At 43.3% G+C, this 19961-nt stretch overlaps 1 protein-coding gene across 2 annotated transcripts; it reads left to right on the top strand.

The window, feature by feature from the left end:
* The first annotated feature begins 13791 nt into the window (after positions 1 to 13791).
* Positions 13792 to 17885, top strand: bag1 (BCL2 associated athanogene 1). Of its 2 annotated transcripts, XR_013936242.1 has the most exons (8): positions 13812 to 13932; positions 15018 to 15143; positions 16154 to 16236; positions 16316 to 16429; positions 16513 to 16620; positions 16708 to 16770; positions 16858 to 17300; positions 17398 to 17885. XR_013936242.1 is itself a non-coding variant. In XM_080486225.1 (7 exons), the coding sequence occupies exons 1-7, from the start codon at positions 13896 to 13898 to the stop codon at positions 16945 to 16947; spliced, it is 621 nt and encodes a 206-aa protein (XP_080342351.1). In that variant the 5' UTR covers positions 13792 to 13895; the 3' UTR covers positions 16948 to 17885. The 2 variants fall into 2 exon arrangements, 1 of the variants encoding a protein (XP_080342351.1); XM_080486225.1 differs by having other exon boundaries at positions 13792 to 13932; positions 16858 to 17885.
* Positions 17886 to 19961: the final 2076 nt, after the last annotated feature.

The raw sequence follows: 19961 nt of genomic DNA, 5'->3' as shown, positions 1-19961 counted from the left end.
AGATCATTTTTATTGAGCAGAACTCAAGTCAACTCATGTCTCCACCCTCAATAGCAGTGCTATTCTTTCATGCGGCTCTTTGGGAAAATCAGGTGCAAACTGCCGCTCCAGGCGACATGTTTTACTCTCCTGCTCTACTTTGTTCTGAGGCGAACAAGAGATAAAACAGGCCGCAAATACACACAAAACTACACATACAGTAATTAAATGTACAGTCAGTCATTGTTCTTGCTCAGCTCACAAAAGTAGCATTACATTTAGGTGAAACTTTATACCTAAACACACAGAGATTTGACCTCTTTCTTCAAGTTTCCCTTTCTCTTAAAGGAATTGTTGATAATGAGAAATAATGACAATCAAATAGAGGCTATGTGAAATGTCGACAAATGTTAAAATAGTATGCCTTTTTGAAGTTGTTTGTGATAAATGACCTCAATAAGCACTTTGAAATGCGACCCCACATATCTGTGTCTCAAGAACGCTAACACTTTTATGTGCCATGTCCTCATGATACAATTATGCTCACCAAACTCACACTTAATTCAAAATTTTTTGCTTGACAAGTCTTTTAATTGTGTAAAGTTCTCCTTGGATTTCAGTAAAACTGGCTTCATGATAAGGATTTATTTGCTAAAAATATGGTTTAATACAAATATTGGGTAAATATGAAAACTTCAACTAAAACTAAACTTAAACACGTAACACATATGTTTGTCAAGCATAAGACACTTATATTATTAATAATACATTTTATTAGGAGGCACCTTCAGGTCACCCAAAGAAACATGAAGAGATTAGGTGGTTACCCATTAGTTTTCATATAAGGTGAATGAATCAGTAGTTTTGACTTCGGCACACATTTATGTGTAATTTTATGATTTTGTTTGACTGGACTTTTGAAGTATTTTAAAATTTTCTTCTATCACTTCTTTATTAAATCCCGACTGGAGGATCATTTTTCTGACAGTCCATCAAGCCGGCACCTTGCATGACCATGGCCGACGCAGTGTGTGTGTGTGTGTGTGTGTGTGTGTGTGTGTGTGTGTGTGTGTGTGTGTGTGTGTGTGTGTGTGTGTGTGTGTGTGTGTGTGTGTGCGTGTGTGTGTGTGTGTGTGTGTGTGCGTGTGTGCGTGTGTGCGTGTGTGCGTGTGTGTGTGTGTCCTTCAGCTTATGTGAGTATTTGGCGCCCCCTACTGTATTCAAATGTGTACTGAAACAGTAAAATGATGATTTCTTAAGCAGTTGATGGTTTGTAAAGAATGTTACCCTCCAGTGTCCGTATTCACGAAGCGTCTCAGGGAGCTCCTGTCTTAGCCTAAAAGGTCCCAGCAAGGAATTCTGAGCTTCAAAGTGATTCAGGAAGTGTCTCACAGCAACTCTGATCAAGAAGTTAACAGCAACTTTTATCTTTTTTTTTTTATTTGATTTATTTTCCTTCCCCCCTTGTCCTGTTGGGCAGCTTGACCAAACAATATGATGTGATCTAGAACCTTCTGGAGTCAGAACAGTTTTTGTTCTTGAACAGGAAGAGACCTGCCTCCCGCTCCCCAGGCCACCGCAAGATCCCATCCTCCAGTATTCGACAGCGAATGGGGAAGGAGCACCGCACCCCGGCCCCCCCACGGCCGCCATGCCTTAGCGAACGTACCCCCCGCATTCCAGCCGCACTCACCCCGGGCCAGGGCGAGACCTCAGCGGGAGGTTCTGGGGGGAACCACATCTCCCGCCCCCCCCAACCCTGTGGAGTGTTGGATGCATGTAGGGGGGTGTCTTTGTGTTTCGAAGAGGTGGCTGCAATATGTGTGTCTAGGGTGCAGTTTAAAATTGGGGGGTAGCGGGGCCCGGGCGTTCTACTGCTGCCAAGCGGCAGAACCCCGAAAGTGGCTTACCCCCTCAAGACCCTGCGTGACTTGGTGTGGTTAAAATTGTGGGTGGTGCAAAGTCGGGGGAGGGGCCAGACCGCAGTTAAGTAGCCTGGACCCCCTACCTTAGGCACCGCCCCACTGTTCCCTATTGTAGAGTGAAGGAAGGTGAGGTAAGGCAGGGAGGGTTGTGAAGGAGGGAGGTCCCCCCCGTCACTAGAACCTTGGCCCAGCTGGACCCCCCGTGCTGCCTCACCCACCCCCAAGCAGCCGGCTTAGGACCCAGGGAACAACACCCCCCCCGACAAGGCACCATAGGAGGACCCGGGCAGGAAGCCTCCACCCCAACGAACGGCCGGACAGTAGAGTCTAAGACCCGCAGGGCCCAGCACGAGCCCGACTGGAAGCCAGCAGTTAGGGAACCCCACCTCACACACACACAAAACAACAGGCACATACTCATAGATACACAACACACACACACACACACACACACACACACACACACACACACACACACACACACACACACACACACACACACACACTATTTCAGGCCCTGGAGGTCACTCTCAGTCAACTATCCATCCAGAACCCGGAGCCCTCCCGTCCCGGGCCCAAACCCAGCCCCCTCCAGAAAGGGGAAACCAGGAGCATTAAGACTCATGTTTTTCTCTTTTAATTTCGGTGTGATCACCTAACAAGCAAAGTGCAGGTGAGACTGGAATAGGGGGGCTTAGGTAGAACGATAAATCTTCACAGATCATTTGCCAGAATGTTTGGACTGGTGTACACAGCCAAAGTGTGTGTAGATAGGTATCAGGGAGATCACAGGGTGTAGATAGTATCAGGGGGATCACAGGGTGTAGATAGTATCAGGAGAGTACAGTGTGTAGATAGTATCAAGGAGATCACAGTGTGTAGATAGTATCAGGGAGATCACAGTGTGTAGATAGTATCAGGAGATTACAGTGTGTAGATAGTATCAGGGAGAACACAGTGTGTAGATAGTATCAGGGAGATCACAGTATTTAGATAGTATCAAGGAGATCACAGTGTGTAGATAGTATCAGGGAGATCACTGTGTGTAGATAGTATCAGGAGATCACAGTGTGTAGATAGTATCAGGGAGATCACTGTGTGTAGATGGTATCAGGGAGAACACAGTATTTAGATAGTATCAGGAGATCACAGTGTGTAGATAGTATCAGGGTGATCACAGTGTGTAGATAGTATCAAGGAGATCACCTGTGCAGTTTGAACATATGTGGAAGTGAGACCCATCTTGAACATCCTTTGTCCTGTGTAAAGTACTCCGTGAAGGACCTTGTATTGTTTGCGCTGTATATTGGGGTTTTTGCTCATTTTGAATGTATTTGTACGGATTTGTATAAAATGTGACTAATAATTAACTTATTATAATAAGGAGTTTAATTAGGAAGCATCTATTTGTGATGAAACCATTTTTATCAGTGCATCTACATGAGAAAACTATTAATGGTTATGAGCAAAATTTAAAATCAAATGTATAACATGCTGTAATGAATCATTTAGATGTTTGTCAATAAAGTTCAATGTTTATGTCCGTCTGTTCCTCATATAGAGAACCGAAATGGCATTTCTCTTCACACCCACATTTAAAAAAGCTTCACACACTAAAGATATACAAGAAATAATTGAGGTACACACAGGCTAAGAATATAATACGTAAAGAGAAGTATAAGTAATGGGTGGGGAGGGGGGTGGTGGGTTGGGGTTCAGGGGGATTAAACTACAGACACTTTACCTTATTTTATAGACATTGTGTCAGGTTGCCATATTCTGCTCATATCTACAGTATGTATCCTTTCTACCTCAATTCCTGTGAAATAGTTCTGCACCAACTGTAAATGTTGTTTTTTTTTGCTGTTGTGATGCCTACTGTTTGTCTGTCGAAAAACCTAATAAACAGATTTATAAAAAAAAAAAAAAAAAAAATGAGAAGTATAAGTAGTAAAAGTTAAATAAGATAAACATGGCAGTGAAATCAACAGTAAAGTGAACAGAAAGTTATAACAAATATAAACGATGATGATTGACTTGGTCTTTTCAGAGACAGTTTCTATTGGATCATCAGAGCAAACAGAACAATCCAGAACATCTTCCAGAGACATCTGGTCCCACATGGCTGAGCAGAGAGCAGGATGGGTAGTAGTGGTAGACACGTCCACCCACACCTGGTCAGTGAAACTAGCTGTCAACAGGTAACAGGAACACCTGGTGAGTGAGACTAGCTGTCAACAGGTAACAGGAAGACCTGGTGAGTGAGACTAGCCAGTGAAACTAGTTGTGAACAGGTAACAGATACACCTGGTCAGTGAAACTAGCTGTCAACAGGTAACAGGAACACCTGGTCAGTGAAACTGGCTGTCAACAGGAAACAGGAACACCTGGTCAGTGAAACTAGTTGTCAACAGGTAACAGGAACACCTGGTGAGTGAGACTAGTTGTCAACAGGTAACAGGAACACCTGGTCAGTGAGACTAGCCAGTGAAACTAGTTGTGAACTGGTAACAGGAACACCAGGCCAGTGACCCTAGTTGTCAACAGGTAACAGGAACACCTGGTCAGTGAAACTAGTTGTCAACAGGTAACAGGAACGACTGGTCAGTGAAACTACCTGTCAACAGGTAACAGGAACACCTGGTCAGTGACACTAGTTGTCAACAGGTAACAGGAACACCTGGTCAGTGAGACTAGTTGTCAACAGGTAACGGGAATACCTGGTCGGTGAGACTAGTTGTCAACAGGTAACGGGAATACCTGGTCAGTGAAACTAGTTGTCAACAGGTAACAGGAATACCTGGTCAGTGAGACTAGTTGTCAACAGGTAACGGGAATACCTGGTCAGTGAAACTAGTTGTCAACAGGTAACAGGAACACCTGGCCAGTGAAACTAGTTGTCAACAGGGAACAGGAACACCTGGTTAGTGAGACTAGTTGTCAACAGGGAACAGGAACACCTGGTCAGTGAGACTAGTTGTCAACAGGTAACAAGAACACCTGGCCAGTGAAACTAGTTGTCAACAGGTAACAGGAACACCTGGTCAGTGAGACTAGCTGTCAACAGGTAACAGGAACACCTGGTTAGTGAGACTAGCTGTCAACAGGTAACAGTGACACCAGCTCCTTCCTCCCACAAAGCTTGACCCTCTCTTCTCCTTCCTTCGGACTCTTCAGCCTCGTCACTCAGGCCTCCAGCATGGACCCAGACTCTGCTCAGCCTCGATGGCTTTGAGTTTGAACCAACAACCTGTAACACCTGAACCATCACTCCTCCTCCTACATAACCTCTGATATGAAGATCTCACCTGGTCCACCTGGTTCTTCAGCCTCTGCCAGGTGATATGATGGTCGAGTATTGCTTTGTCTCCAGCCATTGGTTCATAATGAGTGTGTGTGTAGGAGGCAGATCACTATAAGATTGTTCTTCTCTACTTTTCATCGTTTCACATTAAGTAGTTTTTTCTCCATATCTTTATTTAATTAATTTTATTGTAAATGAAACAAACAAACAAATATAATGTGAATACGTCTCTTGTTTTGCAGGATTTTTTATCCAGACACAGAAATGCTGGAATGGAAGCAGTGTAAACTTTGTAAAGACTGGCTGCATGTTGGTTGCTTGTTAAAATCCCACAAACATCTGGATGAGTCATCCAGCTGTGGCTGGACTAACCCTAACAACTTTATTTAAGAAGTCGTCCAGCATTGCTCACACAGTTTGTCAGAAGTCTTATGTACATTCATTCACAGCCACACAATAACTTAGTCTTTTGCTGCCAATGATATTTTCTCCGAGAATAAAGTGTTTGTTGTCAAATACTAAAACTAATACCAGCATCAATGCTGCTGTCAGTTTAGTCTAGACTGTGGCTAATTTGTATTTACAATTGAACGATAATATAGTAATATAGTAATTGTCGTGGTCTTTGTTGTAGGAAGTTGTCCTGGGCCAGATGCGTCGACAAAGACCGTACGAACATTTAACTCTACTTGTTGTAGCTATCCTGGTACTCAGTTATTCCAATGGTGCAAAAAAAGACTGAGAGAGTGGAGCTGGATGCAAAATCAGAGTTTTATTTCCAAAACCCGGTGCACCGATTAGATCCCAGCGGACACGACAAACAGACACGATTGCTAGGTCCGATCGGAAAACACACTGAGTCGTTCAGACTCCCTCCTTATATGCAGTGACTAAGGTCCACCTTCCCGCATAAGGTGCGACCCCTTTTTTTCTCGTCAAATCATCGTTTGAGTAAATATGATCATGTCATTTTTTTTAGACCCTACTAGTGCCTTCGTTTCTAGGCAACGAAGGTAGCATCTCCTTTTGGATCTTGTGTGATTTATGTGAGGCCTCTTAGGGCGTGAAGCTATTGGCATCATCCCTTTTTCCTTTTTTTGGTCTTGTGTGATTTACAGTGGACACAGTTAGGATAGCCCAACGCTGCATTCCAATTTTAAAAAACATTTAAGAGTTTAATACATTGTTTTAACTCAGTTGACATGCATAATTCACACAGAGATATCTGAATAATTATTCAACATAATATATCCATAAATGTTCTGCTATGGCCTAAATGTTACATGAAATAAAATGTTAACATGAAGCATTAAAGTAGTTACTGCAAATGAATGTTCATCAATTATTCCATACATATCTCAAATGTTGAGTATTTGTGTGTTTTTTTTTGATTGGTTGCATTTTTATCGTACTTAAAATTTTGCACATTTCAGTTCTGTTTGTTTTTCTGGCATTTATATATTGTGTGTAAAGTTTGCATTCAGTTTAGACAGTGATGTTATTTATTATTTATTTTATATGTTAATTATTTAATTACGTATTTCTTTACTAATCTGTCGTGCTGGACTTTATTCATCATCATTCTGGGGCCGGGGGGCTCCGTTGTTCTTCTTGCCTCGGGCCCCCAGGAGGTCTAGAAACGTTCCTGTCTACATCTTGTCTCCAGTTGGCTGATTAATCTTGTTAAATCACAGGAACAATAATTCTCAGACAGTTTTGACTTTAATCAAAGTGTAACTTTGCTGCTGCTGCATCTTTTCATTGGTTTAACAACAGATTTTAATCTGCAGGATGATTGAGGAGTAGAAGGGGGGAGATCCTGACTGTATTCTCCAGAGAGCAGATCAAGGTGAGTGAAACTAACTGTGCTGTTAGTGGGTCTATTCTCTAGAGCTGCTATATCTTCTCTCTTTGCTCTTTGTCTTCAGATCTTACATGATGATCTCATGGAGTCGAGGGTCTGTTCAGACAGAATAAACCTCTGGAAGATGCCGTCAGCATCACTTTCCCTGAAGCAGCAGCTCAAACTGAGGATGTTTCCTTTCAGTGACCAGCAGGTAAGAAAACATCTCATCTATCAAGTTTGAGAGTTTTTACCTAACATAAGCTGGATTTGTTTACTTGTCTTCCTCTGTATTGCAGCAGATCTTGTGTCTTTGTAAACCTCTCTACCTGCACCTTGTCAATGTTTTTCAGATCCTCATCAACATCCTGATGGCCGAAGGTCCTACAAGGCCTGAGGCAGAGGTCATCATAGCCAGAGGAGAAAGTTCTAACATGCTCTCACAGGGGAACCAACCGGACATGACAGTGGAGCTGAAGGTGGATTGAAGCCTCCTGTCCTGATCAGTCTTCACAGAGTGGATCTCTCTCTCATCTATTTGTCTGTCCTCTCCTCTGTCCTCTGTCCTCTCCTCTGTCCTCTCCTCTGTCCTCTCCTCTGTCCTCTCCTCTGTCCTCTCACCCCACCCAGCCAGCAGGAAGCCTCCACCTCTGAGTCTGGTTTCTGCAGGTCTCTTCCTGTTAGAGGGACTTCTTCCTTTCCACCGTCGCTCACGCTTGCTCATGTGGATTTGTTGGGTTTTCTCTATTAAAGTACCCTGTTTATTGTATATAAAATAAAGAACTATGACATGATTTATGATGGTTTTATTCTTTTAAAGTTGTCTTGGGTATTTGTTGAAGGTTTGTCATGGACATTTACTCCTTCCTGTTGAAGAAACTACAGTTATTCTCCATTCTGGTCCTTTGTTTTGCTTCATGCAGCCACATTGTCACTGGATGAATGAAGGAGGCAGATCAGTTTAGTAGCTGACCTCTGACCTCTGACCCTGAGCTTCACTGTTGTTACAGCTGACCTCTGACCTCTGACCCTGAGCTTCACTGAGGTCACAGCTGCAGCAGAGTTAGACAACTTTATCAATAATGTACGCAGGAAGTATAAAACAGAATATACTTCTGTTATATAGCTCAGCAACAATTTAGTATATAAAATGACACAGGTGCAGTGAAGTGAAATGTAAATGTAAAGCAGAATTTAGAATAGAGCAGAGTGGAGTTAGATGGGACACTTTTCTTATTTTGACCTGAAGGTAAGGAAACATGACAAATAGACATCCTGAAATAATTCTGCCTCATTTCTTTGTCAATAATTCCTTTGCAGTCGTACATTATTGCCTCAAATAGCAACGTTTTCATTTCTTTTCAGAATGTTTGTAGTGATTCCATCTGAGCCTGGAGATCAGTCAGAGGCTGTTTTCATGATGATACTTCAATTTAAATCCTCCTCACAAACATTCCTCACATCATTTACAGTAATAAATGATTTAAAGTAATTCAGCATTTTGTTTAGAATAAGAAGAATCATACAGTATCTAAAGAAATTCAGGATCTCCTTCACTATACTTTTTGGTTCTAAGTATTCTTCCCCGTTCATCATGAGAGTGAATCTTTTCTTTCCAGACTGTTTTTATAAATTGAATGTGGAATATGATGGTGTTTTCTCCTTCCTCAATCCACTTGGCTCTGGACCTTATAAATACTCTGAGCTTAATCAGATACAATCTACCTGGATGTACCTTCCAGTGTACTTGTACTTCCTAGAACTGAACATGATCCATGAAGCCATGACGTAACTTTAGCCACTGACGTCATTCTGCCTTTTAAATATGGCGGCGACCACATACAAGTATGACGGTGCCGAAACGCCGCCATTATTTGATACCGCACTGGTGGGGTTTCAATTTTGAGAATAGTATGGCGCTGACCATGAGGAACTATGGCGGCGACCGCTAACAAGTATGTCAGCGCCCGCAAGCCACCATCTTGATACCGCACTGGCAGGGTTTCAATTCTGGAGAAGTACGGTCGCACTGCGGATCATGTACTACCGCCTCCCACCGACAGTGGCGCTGTGGTGTTGATTTGAACAAAATGGCGGAACAATTTGGCGGCTATCACAACAAAGCAGCCATATTGTCGGCCATCTTGAATTCACCACTGGCTTGAGACGCAAACAGAGACACGGGTTACGTCTGAATTGTCTTTCTTAACTCCTTAACTATCGACTTTACCTTAACCCGTGGATGACGTCACGGGGTTAAGGAAAGGTGTTAGGAGGCTTCCTAAAGGAGTTAAGGAAAGGTGTTAGGAGGCTAGCTCAGTTGGTAGAGCATGAGACTCACAATCTCAGGGTAGTGGGTTCGTGTCCCACGCCGGGCGCCACCTTCCCGTGGGCTCACCACCTGCAGGAAGGTTCTTAATCGGTGCATTGTGATCTGGGTAACAGTGCTCAGACTGTAACCCCCGCGACCCGGAAACGGATAAGTGGAAGAAAATGAATGAATGTTAGGAAGCTTCCTAAAGGAGTTAATGACATGATCAAGGTGATCATGGTGGTGTGGCGGTCAGACAGACTTTCACTGAGTGACGTCATAATAAAGCGACGGCGGCTCAAGTTAGTGACGTCTGCCATGGTGGGGAAAGAACTACAAGTTTCTGAAAATGAACTACAAAAAGGTCATCTGGGTTCTAGATGATTTCAAGTTGTTCTAGGCAGATTATTGCTTTGGTAACTTACATGATCTGCTCCTTTTTACCAACATGGTGAGTTCGGATGAGTGGGTTCCTTTAAATGTTGTCGCTGTAAGGAATTGTGGGGCAGCATGAGCTCGTCTCCTTTGGTAAAGGACGCATCAGTGGTTCCTAGGCTAAAGGAGGTTCTAAAGGAAGCATCAGTGGTTCTTAGGTTAAAAGAGGTTCTAAAGGACGCATCAGTGGTTCCTAGGCTAAAGGAGGTTCTAAAGGAAGCATCAGTGGTTCTTAGGTTAAAAGAGGTTCTAAAGGATGCATCAGTGGTTCCTAGGCTAAAGGAGATTCTAAAGGAAGCATCAGTGGTTCCTATGCTAAAGGAGGTTCTAAAGGAAGCATCAGTGTTTCTAAGCTAAAGGAGGTTCTAAAAGAAGTACCAAGCCTCCTTTCCTTTGCTTATTGAGAATTCAGACAGTCCTTATCATGGCCGCCACACAAAACTCATCCGGGGTTCAGGAGAAGTGGACAGTTAAGGAGTTCGGAGGGACAATTCAGACGGACCTATGGATTTTATCCAGATCTCCACTGTGGCTGAACTTTTCAGGAATCATTGTTTATGGTGAGTTGTCGCTGCATTTATGTGTAAATGTGCGACCCAAACACAGAGAAATGTTACAGTTTTTTCAGATACCCATGTACGTGTAAATGTGGCCTGAGACATTTCTTCCTTCTGGAGCAGTTTGTCTTCTCACTCCTCTCGTCTCCCCTCTGTCTGTCCGTCTGTCCTTCACAGGTGTGCCTCACTTTGACCTCTCACTTGACCCCTCCGTTCATCTGGGAAGGCTATACACCCTGCAAAGCTGGTTTGAATTGTAGTTTAGCTGCTTCAGATGGTTCTTATGGCGGGGGGGATGGGCGGGCAATTTTTACTCACTAATTTCAAATTCTTAACAACTTTTCCAATCTGTCACACAAAAGTCACATTGAAACATTGCACATTAATTATGGACCTTTGAGAATATACATTGCAAATTTACACTTTTCTGATCACAAGAGAAACAAATAAAAAACAGAAAGTGCTGCTTTGATTGTGTTTGAATCTGCTGAAGCGACCATGTTTACAGACCGGTCCTGTTATTTAACTGGAAATCACTGAAAATCACTGTTCCTATCAACAATGTTTATTCCTGTCACTGAAGCCTTGTTGCTAATTTAAAGAATACGTTCATGATATTTGTAAATCAATGCATTTTTTAAAATTTTACATCGTTTCACACACCCATATTGTTTAACAATAATATTGCATTGGTTTTATATAGCGCTTGTAATCACACAATAATGAAAAGTTTACACAGCTATTTCCCGGACAAGAGCCCATTCAGAGGACAGACAGTTCACACAGAGACACAACTGGAAGGATTTGGACGTGCATGGTTCAACACAAGGTGCACTGGTGTGTGTGTGTGTGTGTGTGTGTGTGTGTGTGTGTGTGTGTGTGTGTGTGTGTGTGTGTGTGTGTGTGTGTGTGTGTGTGTGTGTGTGTGTGTGTGTGTGTGTGTGTGTGTGTGTGTGTGTGCAGTTCAAAAACATTCTTGTGAGGTAATTGATGCTTTCTAAAATGCCAACACTCCATAATACTGGGACCTCAAGCTGTGCTCATTCTGTAGACTGAGAAACCTTCATCATCACGTCAACCACATGCTGGAAACATGTCGAATGTTCAGTGTTCTGTGTTCTGTGTTCAGTGTTCAGTGTTCTGTGTTCAGTGTTCCGTGTTCCGTGTTCCGTGTTCAGTGTTCTGTGTTCAGTGTTCAGTGTTCAGTGTTCAGTGTTCAGTGTTCAGTGTTCTGTGTTCTGTGTTCAGTGTTCAGTGTTCAGTGTTCAGTGTTCAGTGTTCTGTGTTCTGTGTTCAGTGTTCAGTGTTCTGTGTTCTGTGTTCAGTGTTCAGTGTTCAGTGTTCTGTGTTCAGTGTTCAGTGTTCAGTGTTCAGTGTTCAGTGTTCAGTGTTCTATGTTCAGTGTTCAGTGTTCAGTGTTCTGTGTTCAGTGTTCAGTGTTCTGTGTTCAGTGTTCAGTGTTCTGTGTTCAGTGTTCAGTGTTCAGTGTTCAGTGTTCTGTGTTCTGTGTTCAGTGTTCAGTGTTCAGTGTTCAGTGTTCAGTGTTCTGTGTTCAGTGTTCAGTGTTCAGTGTTCAGTGTTCAGCGTTCAGCGTTCAGCGTTCTGCGTTCTGCGTTCTGCGTTCAGTGTTCAGTGTTCTGTGTTCAGTGTTCAGTGTTCTGTGTTCTGTGTTCACCCTCTCACTCTTGAAATCTTTGACGTCTGGGACAAACTTTTTTTATTCCTGTAGTCTTCTTTCAGTGATTCTGGCCCATTCAGCATTAAGGAAAGTAGACCTGATTTTATTTGTCTGGAATAAGCACATATCTACTTTTACCGCACTGAGCAGCCTTACTGAGCCAATGGACGGATATCCGACACCGTCACTTCTGCACAAGAGGATCTTTCACACAAAGGAGAACTCACTCACCCCAGCTGATCCTGGATCTGTTTCTGTTTGTTAACTGTTTTTCGGATTCCTTCACCTTCTCACCTCCAGTGGAAACCGGCCTCTTGCAACAATTCAGTTGGAGGACTTCTCCTTTGGAAAGACCAGCCTGGCCTTTTCCCCGTGCATGTTTCAGTCCCGATAGTGGTGAGAGGGATGGCAGAATACCACTCGAAGGACCAAGTTGTCAGGAGAATTTTCCTAGTAAAAACCCTCAGTGAGACATAAAACACAGGAGTCAGACTGAGCCCCCTGCACTGAAGGACACCAGAAGTAGTGCAGAGAGGTTCCAAAAGTGCTGACACAGGTCATCCTCCAACACAGACTGCAAAGTTACACGTCATTCTTTATGAGACAAGGCAAGATTTCTCTAACACCTTTGAACTTCAGAACATCAGTAAATAAATCCTGTTGATTTCACTCTTTCAAAAACCCTCTAAAGGTTTTCTTTGTGTTTAGTCTGTTTCTCATATCTCAAGCAGATGAAACAATAAAATGAGTGGTAACCAAGACTGAAGATAAATATTGTAGCCATATTGATGTGGCTTTAAATGATTTGAAATGATGGTGTCAAATGGACAGAATGATTGAATAATGCCTGTCTGTAAGGTGATAGAATATGGATCGTACTTTATTAATCCTTGAAGAGAAATTCAGGGGTTGATGATAGATTTATTTTTAGACGTTGATATTTTTACCTATATATTTGGTCTAAAATAGTCCCAGATCATAGCAAACATTTACATTAGTAATAAGAATAATTGAAAATCTATCCATCTATCTATCTATCTATCTATCTATCTATCTATCTATCTATCTATCTATCTATCTATCTATCTATCTATCTATCTATCTATCTATCTATCCATCCATCCATCCATCCATCCATCCATCCATCCATTCATCTATCCATCTATCTATCTATCTATCTATCTATCTATCTATCTATCTATCTATCTATCTATCTATCCATCCATCCATCCATCCATCCATCCATTCATCTATCCATCTATCCATCTATCTATCTATCTATCTATCTATCTATCTATCTATCTATCTATCTATCTATCTATCTATCTATCTATCTATCTATCTATCCATCCATCCATCCATCCATCCATCCATTCATCTATCCATCTATCTATCTATCTATCTATCTATCTATCTATCTATCTATCTATCTATCTATCTATCTATCTATCCATCCATCCATCCATCCATCCATCCATCCATCCATTCATCTATCCATCTATCCATCTATCTATCTATCTATCTATCTATCTATCTATCTATCTATCTATCTATCTATCTATCTATCTATCCATCCATCCATCCATCCATCCATCCATTCATCTATCCATCTATCTATCTATCTATCTATCTATCTATCTATCTATCTATCTATCTATCTATCTATCTATCGATCTATCGTAGTTTGTCCACATGGGGTTGCCGTCGACTCCATTACGAATGACGTCATGAGCAGGCGCAGGCGCAGGCGCATAGCCCCGCCCCGGACAGAACTGGTACCTACACCGGACGTGGTTTGCCGTCAGCTAGCAGTTAGCATTAGCTGTGCGCTTCAATCTGTGATTAAAAAACGCTAAAAGCAACATGTCGGAGCAGACGGTGACTGTGACCGTCGCGTACGGTAATGACGTATACAACATGTATATAAACCCGTGGTTAAACAGCCTGAATGTATTAGAAGATGATTTGCTGCTGCAGCTGTGATCAAACAAGACGAGCTGCCTGAGAGTAGAATGTTCAACACTAATGTTCTGTTCATCTAACAGTCAGATAACAACAGTGTTCTTTGGCAGATAAACCTCAGTGAGACTTTACTTACTGCTCTCCTATATTTATTTACAATATATATTCTGAAGTAGTGTATCATAGGACTGTCTTCATGAGTAATTCACTGAAAGATTGTGGAAAGTATTATTGTACTCAATTTAATTGTGATAAGTATGTGAACTATTCATGAAATATAACTTAATGGAAAACAAAATAAATTTTTCTAGTTTGAAAGAAGCTGTGTGTGTGTGTGTGTGTGTGTGTGTGTGTGTGTGTGTGTGTGTGTGTGTGTGTGTGTGTGTGTGTTCTAAAGTTATCAAGTAAGAACAAAATATTTCAGAATTAAAGTGAAGTTTGAGGCTGCATGATGTTGAATGTTAATCTCAGGCGAACAGTTCTAAGGATTTGGTCGCAGGAAGTGATGTTGTTATCTGGGGCCGTTCATAACAGACGTGATCCAATGCAATGTGGCGAGCCTGGACATAGACTGTTTACACTTATGCGTAGCGTGCATTTCCTCTGGGTTGCTTATACTAAATGGTACGACGTGCGTGATCCTGCTTGGGCTGGACGGATCCTCTGCTCAGGCCGCTGCCTCCATAGAGACTATATAGCTCAGACCGGCACATTCTCTTTTCAATAAATAGATGGCGGCACTGATGACAATTACATATTACACATGACATATTTTCCTGTGCCACCACTGTCCTGGAACACATTCACGACGCATGACTGTTCACACTATAAAGCCTGTGTTGTCAGATGCTCACTGACCACCTGAGGAAGTGATTTGAGTGAAAATGCTTTTGTTGCTTGTTCACACTTGTCTTCAGAGCTCATCACTTGTGATCTGATTACCTGAAACACATGTTAATGCAGGTCTCTCTCTGTCTCTCTCTCTCTCTCTCTCTGTCTGTCTCTCGCTCTCTCTCTCTCTAGGATCAGCGAAGCACAATGTGACAGTGTCAGGCCAGGCTGGAGGAGGACCGATGGTTAAAGACCTGTCCGATGCTCTCGCTCAGCTCACCGGAGTACCGGGCGCCTCACAGAGAATCATCTTCAAAGGTAACCTCTGAGTTTCCTTACTGCCATAGTTCCAGATAAGTTGGTAGTTAAAGTCAAATCAGGACTAATTTTATAACTGAAGTACAAGTGTGTTGATTCCTATCAAAGAGAGCCCACAGGAAAACATTTGTTCTGTCATAATTGTAAGTGGAAAACAGTCGAGGTTAGGTTGAGATGGGTTCTGTTAATGGACGCTACAGAAGTGATTACGAGGGAGGAGGAGAAGAGGGAGGTCAGTGATGGAGGAGATCAGTGTGAGGACGAATGACACAGCAGACTGGAGGAAGATTCTCCACTGCAGAAAAGACAGTACAGGCCCCTGCATACTCCTTTTTGAACCCATAAGAACAAGAACATTCAGCAGTGACGTCAGCCTGCTGCTGAAAAGAAAGCTTTTTCTGCAGGACTGTTCGTACTCCGATAAGAAGCTGTCGAACTCACAGGCCACGTCCCCTCACAGCAGCCACACGTCTGTGATGCGGCGTTTAAACTTTTCAACTGCACAGTTTATTTCTGGTCTCCAGAGCTTTCAGAAATACATTTCTCTGTTTCAGTAATAAAAGAGACTTTTTGTCCGAGCGCCATGTTGGTTGGTTTTAACGACAGGAGCTGACAGCTGTTCGTGATGCGTTCAGGTGCATCACGTAAAAGCCTACACTCCGACATTTTAACGAGCTGCGGCGCTCGTACAGTAGCGCTGTTACAAGCTAAATATGATTAAAATATTATCGATAGTCATGAGCGAACTGGAACTCGCATGTGCAGCACACGGCAGAGCAGAAGTTTCGGCAGTGCAGCTCCTACATAGTTCGGCCAGGGTGGTTGGCACAGCCCAAACTAATTTGTTCGGCCAGAAGGAGCTGACCAAAGGAAATGACGTCATTTTGTTCGGCAGGACCCCGCACTGCCGAACTTTCTTCTTGTTCTTATGGAGTATGAAGAGGCCTTAACACTGAAACAAGAAGAGATGGCCTCGTGTAAAGCTTGAGTTTCCATTGTGTCGATTTCAGGCAAATCTCTGAAGGACATGGACGAGAGTCTGTCCAGCTTCGGGGTGAAAGAAGGCTGCAAACTCATGATGATTGGAAAACGGGTAAGACCTTTATATATCAGTGTCTGCAGTGCATATATTTGTTTTTTACGTCAAACACTGACTTTAACTCAACAAACAGAACAGTCCTGAAGAGGAAGCGGAACTGAAGAAGCTGAAAGACATCGAGAAGTCTGTGGAACAGACGGTGAAGAAGCTGGAGAAGGTGGACGGGGAGCTGACGGGACTGAAGAATGTGAGCTGTGGATTAGTTTTTGCCCTGCAGGCCATCGTTTGATCATCGTTCTCTCATGTCTGAAATGTTGTGCCGTCTCTCAGGGTTTCCTGGCCAAAGACCTGCAGGCACAAGCGCTGGACAAACTGGACAACCGGGTGAAAGCAGCGGCTGAGCAGTTCATCAGGATCCTGGAGCAGATTGATGCGATGGTAACTTTACTCTTTTTATTTACACACGTGTTTATCTTAACAATGTGTTGTAAACAGTAGAACCATGAGCGGCTCCTGTTGTTACAGAGCGTCCCAGAAAACTTCAGTGACTGCAGGATGAAGAAGAAGAGTCTTGTAAAGATGGTGCAGGTCAGCTCCACTCCACTTCCTGATCATAAGGAAACCTCATGCTTTTGTAGAAATTCACAAATAAGTGTTTGTGTACTGTGATCCTAGGATTTCTTGGCGCGGTGCGACAAGCTCGAGGCGTGTATATCTGAGCACCTGTCGAAGATCCTGTCCAAGAACCTGGCCCTGGCAGACTAGCAGACCCTCTGTCCACCGTCAGCCTTCGTACTTTGCTCTGTGAGCAGCAGCAGGACACAGAAAGCTGTGTGTGTGAAGAACACCCTGTTTTATTTATCGTGGGAGGAGCTTCAGGGGACACACTGATTTGACGTGATGTCTGGACGTAGCAGAGCGAACCGTCGAAGCATTGTCAGGAACAAACGGACACTCAGAACTCCATTGATGTGTGTTTGGAGATCAGAATTCACCTGCTTGTCCTTGAGTCATCTTCTGAGAACGAGTTTTCCTGATTCTGTGGTGTGTGTGTGTGTGTGTGTGTGTGTGTGTGTGTGTGTGTGTGTGTGTGTGTGTGTGTGTGTGTGTGTGTGTGTGTGTGTGTGTGTGTGTGTGTGTGTGTGTGTGTGTGTGTGTGTGTGTGTGTGTGTGTGTGTGTGTGTGTGTGTGTGTGTGTGTGTGTGTGTGTGTGAGCGAGCTTTTGACTAAAAATAATAGAGATGTATTTCTTCGATCAGATGTGTCTTTGTCCTCTCTGTCCCTTACTCATGGCTGCATCACAAGGTGTCACAACTCACATAAAGACTGACTGCGGCGTCCAGCCTGTCCTCTGCTGGACTCCCAGGTTGAGTTTGCTCTTCGTTCAGTTGCTACCAAACACGACTACATAATGTCTGGATCATATGTTTCACTGCTGCGTGCTGCCAGACGATTCAGGATGTGTTATTCAGCTTCGCCCAGACGTGTTTCAGTTGGTGGATTTTTGTGCTTCTGACTTCTGTCCTGTTTTGGTTTGATGTGATGTTGAAATAATGAGGTGAAATACGTTTGAGTGCAGTAGGACTCATTGATTAATATGTTGACATGCAGAGCAGGAATGAAAAGTGAATGGAAATAATCAGTTCAGCCAGTTTTTGGGGGTTTTAATTTTGAAATTTCAGAATAAATGAGAAACTACTTGGATCTCTGTTCTACTGTCGTGTAACAGGACTGAGGACAGACATGATGCTACAGTGAGTCACAGCACCACCTTGTGCAAGTGTTATAAGCTAAAATAATTATTAATCTCCTTGGGGAAATTACTTTTTGCTCATTGACCAATCCTATTTCTAGGGTGCAGTGGTGCAGCTACATTACTGTGCTCCAGAGAGCTGATGAGGGTCAAAGGTTGTCAGGAGAATTTCCCAGTAGGAACCTCAGGGAGACAGAATACACATCAATCGGACTGGGAGCAATTTAAAAAGTTGAAGGGTCTTGCTCAGGGAGTCACAGTGGTGATCTGTCCACAGTGGGAAATGCTGCCCCCCCCCAAAAAAAAAAAAACTTTGACCAGAATATCTGCACTCACTTTCCTTTTCTAGATCCCAGTCCATCTGGAAGTTTGACAGTTCATATCCAGCCTCAACAAGCCCACATTCTACCATAAATGGTCAAAACAAAGTGTCTCTGCTGGACTTTTACAATCAATCGTGGCAGAGAAGATGAGGACAAGGAATTTTATGGAGAGTGAAATAATCATGGGGGAGGTGGACGCCAGGAAAATGATATTTGGTCACAGTCGTGGCATCACTAATAAGAGAAAAACAACTGTTCGGCAGCATGTAAGATAAGAGCAGATTCCAGGTCAGGGACACCTGGGGAGTAACCTGTGTGATTTTCAGGTAGATCACTGGTATTAGCTTAGCATGCTAGTTGGCATGCTAACATCTTTTATAAAGTTCGGCCATATCATCCTTATATTCAGCCCGTTGCTTCAAGACATCTGTCGTGTCGTCCTCGTAAAAGTGGATTTTGTGGCCATCATACTCCAGGTCACCTGGTTTGCGTGCCTCCCTCATTACCAAGTCTTTCCCCTGGAAGCGATGGAAGCGGATGATGATGGGACGGGGTCTCTCCTGAGGTCCAGGTTTAGGTGCGAGGCTGCGGTGAGCTCTGTCGAGCTCCGGAGCAGAAGTGAACACCTTATCGCCAAAGATGTGGAGGAGAAGCTGTGAGAAAAAGGCGGTGGGCCGGGGGCCCTCCACAGACTCTGGTTAGCCCACAATGCCAATATTCTGTCTCCGGCTTCTTCCCTCCAAGTCGCAGAGCTTAGCTTTCAGCCACTGGTTGTCACCCTGAAGTGAAGCACATGGAGCTTCGAGCTGCTCCAGACGTTGGCTAGCCTCCTCCACGTTAGACTCGAGGTCGGTGATGCGCTGTCCCTGTCCCGAAATCGTGGCCTGAATCTGGTCAAGCTTCGTGTCCCAGTTGGCAAACGATGTTTTGAAGTCCAAGGCTAGCGCTGCTCGGTGCTGTTCCAGAAGCTCTGATATACCAGCTGCTGTTAGGCTAGCGTCAGCATTAGCACCAGCCACGGGGCTCACTGCAGCTGAGTTTTTCCTTGGTTGTTTCCCGGACTTGGACATATTTGTGCCATATTTTCTGTTGCTTCATACATATTCAGAACAAAACACATCATTGGCATCAAAAGGTTGGGGTATGGGAGGCCAAAAAAACTGTGAGCAGAAATCAATTCAAAAATGGATATCAATCAGTTTACAGGAAAAGCACTGCCACGGCCCCTCTGCCCAGGTGACCGCCGAATGCACTCAAGCCCAAGTAAATGACAAACATCATAAACAGTGATACACAGGAATATGTATACATCAAGCAACCATATATGGAAAGTCTCAGAATACAAAAACAAACAGGATCTTTCCCTGCCTTGTCTCCGACAGCCCTGATCGAGGAACAAAACAAAACAACTGAGGTTCCCATGAAGAAACATTGTGTGAAATGTCATAATCAAAACACAAACATGAATCAAAGTATTATGTCTCAAAAAGGCCATAACTACATTGATGTCATCTATCAAAACTCAGGATCAAAAATAAACTAAGAAATAGAATGTATGCATGAAGGAACGTCGGCGAAGTCCCGCTGAGGCGTCTTCAGCAGCGTCAACCCCAGTGTGATGATGATTGGAGCCTGAACAGTGTCCTCCGTTTGATGTCTTCCAATCGACTCCATTGTCCATGTTTGAGAGTGCAAATGTCCTC

This window comes from Lipophrys pholis (genome assembly GCF_963383615.2).
Source record: "Lipophrys pholis genome assembly, chromosome: 1".
Classification (NCBI taxonomy): Eukaryota; Metazoa; Chordata; class Actinopteri; order Blenniiformes; family Blenniidae; genus Lipophrys; species Lipophrys pholis.
The sequence above is the reverse complement of the archived record's forward strand: the minus strand, read 5'-3'. Positions and strand labels throughout refer to the sequence as shown.

What these genes read in the sequence shown, in the direction of transcription:
- bag1 (XM_080486225.1), top strand. Translation starts at nt 13,896, where the DNA reads ATGTCGGAGCAGACGGTGACTGTGACCGTCGCGTACG. An exon ending in AGCTGACGGGACTGAAGAAT is followed by an intron (nt 16,430 to 16,512) that starts GTGAGCTGTGGA and finishes GCCGTCTCTCAG; the next exon opens with GGTTTCCTGGCCAAAGACCT. An exon ending in TGGAGCAGATTGATGCGATG is followed by an intron (nt 16,621 to 16,707) that starts GTAACTTTACTC and finishes CTGTTGTTACAG; the next exon opens with AGCGTCCCAGAAAACTTCAG.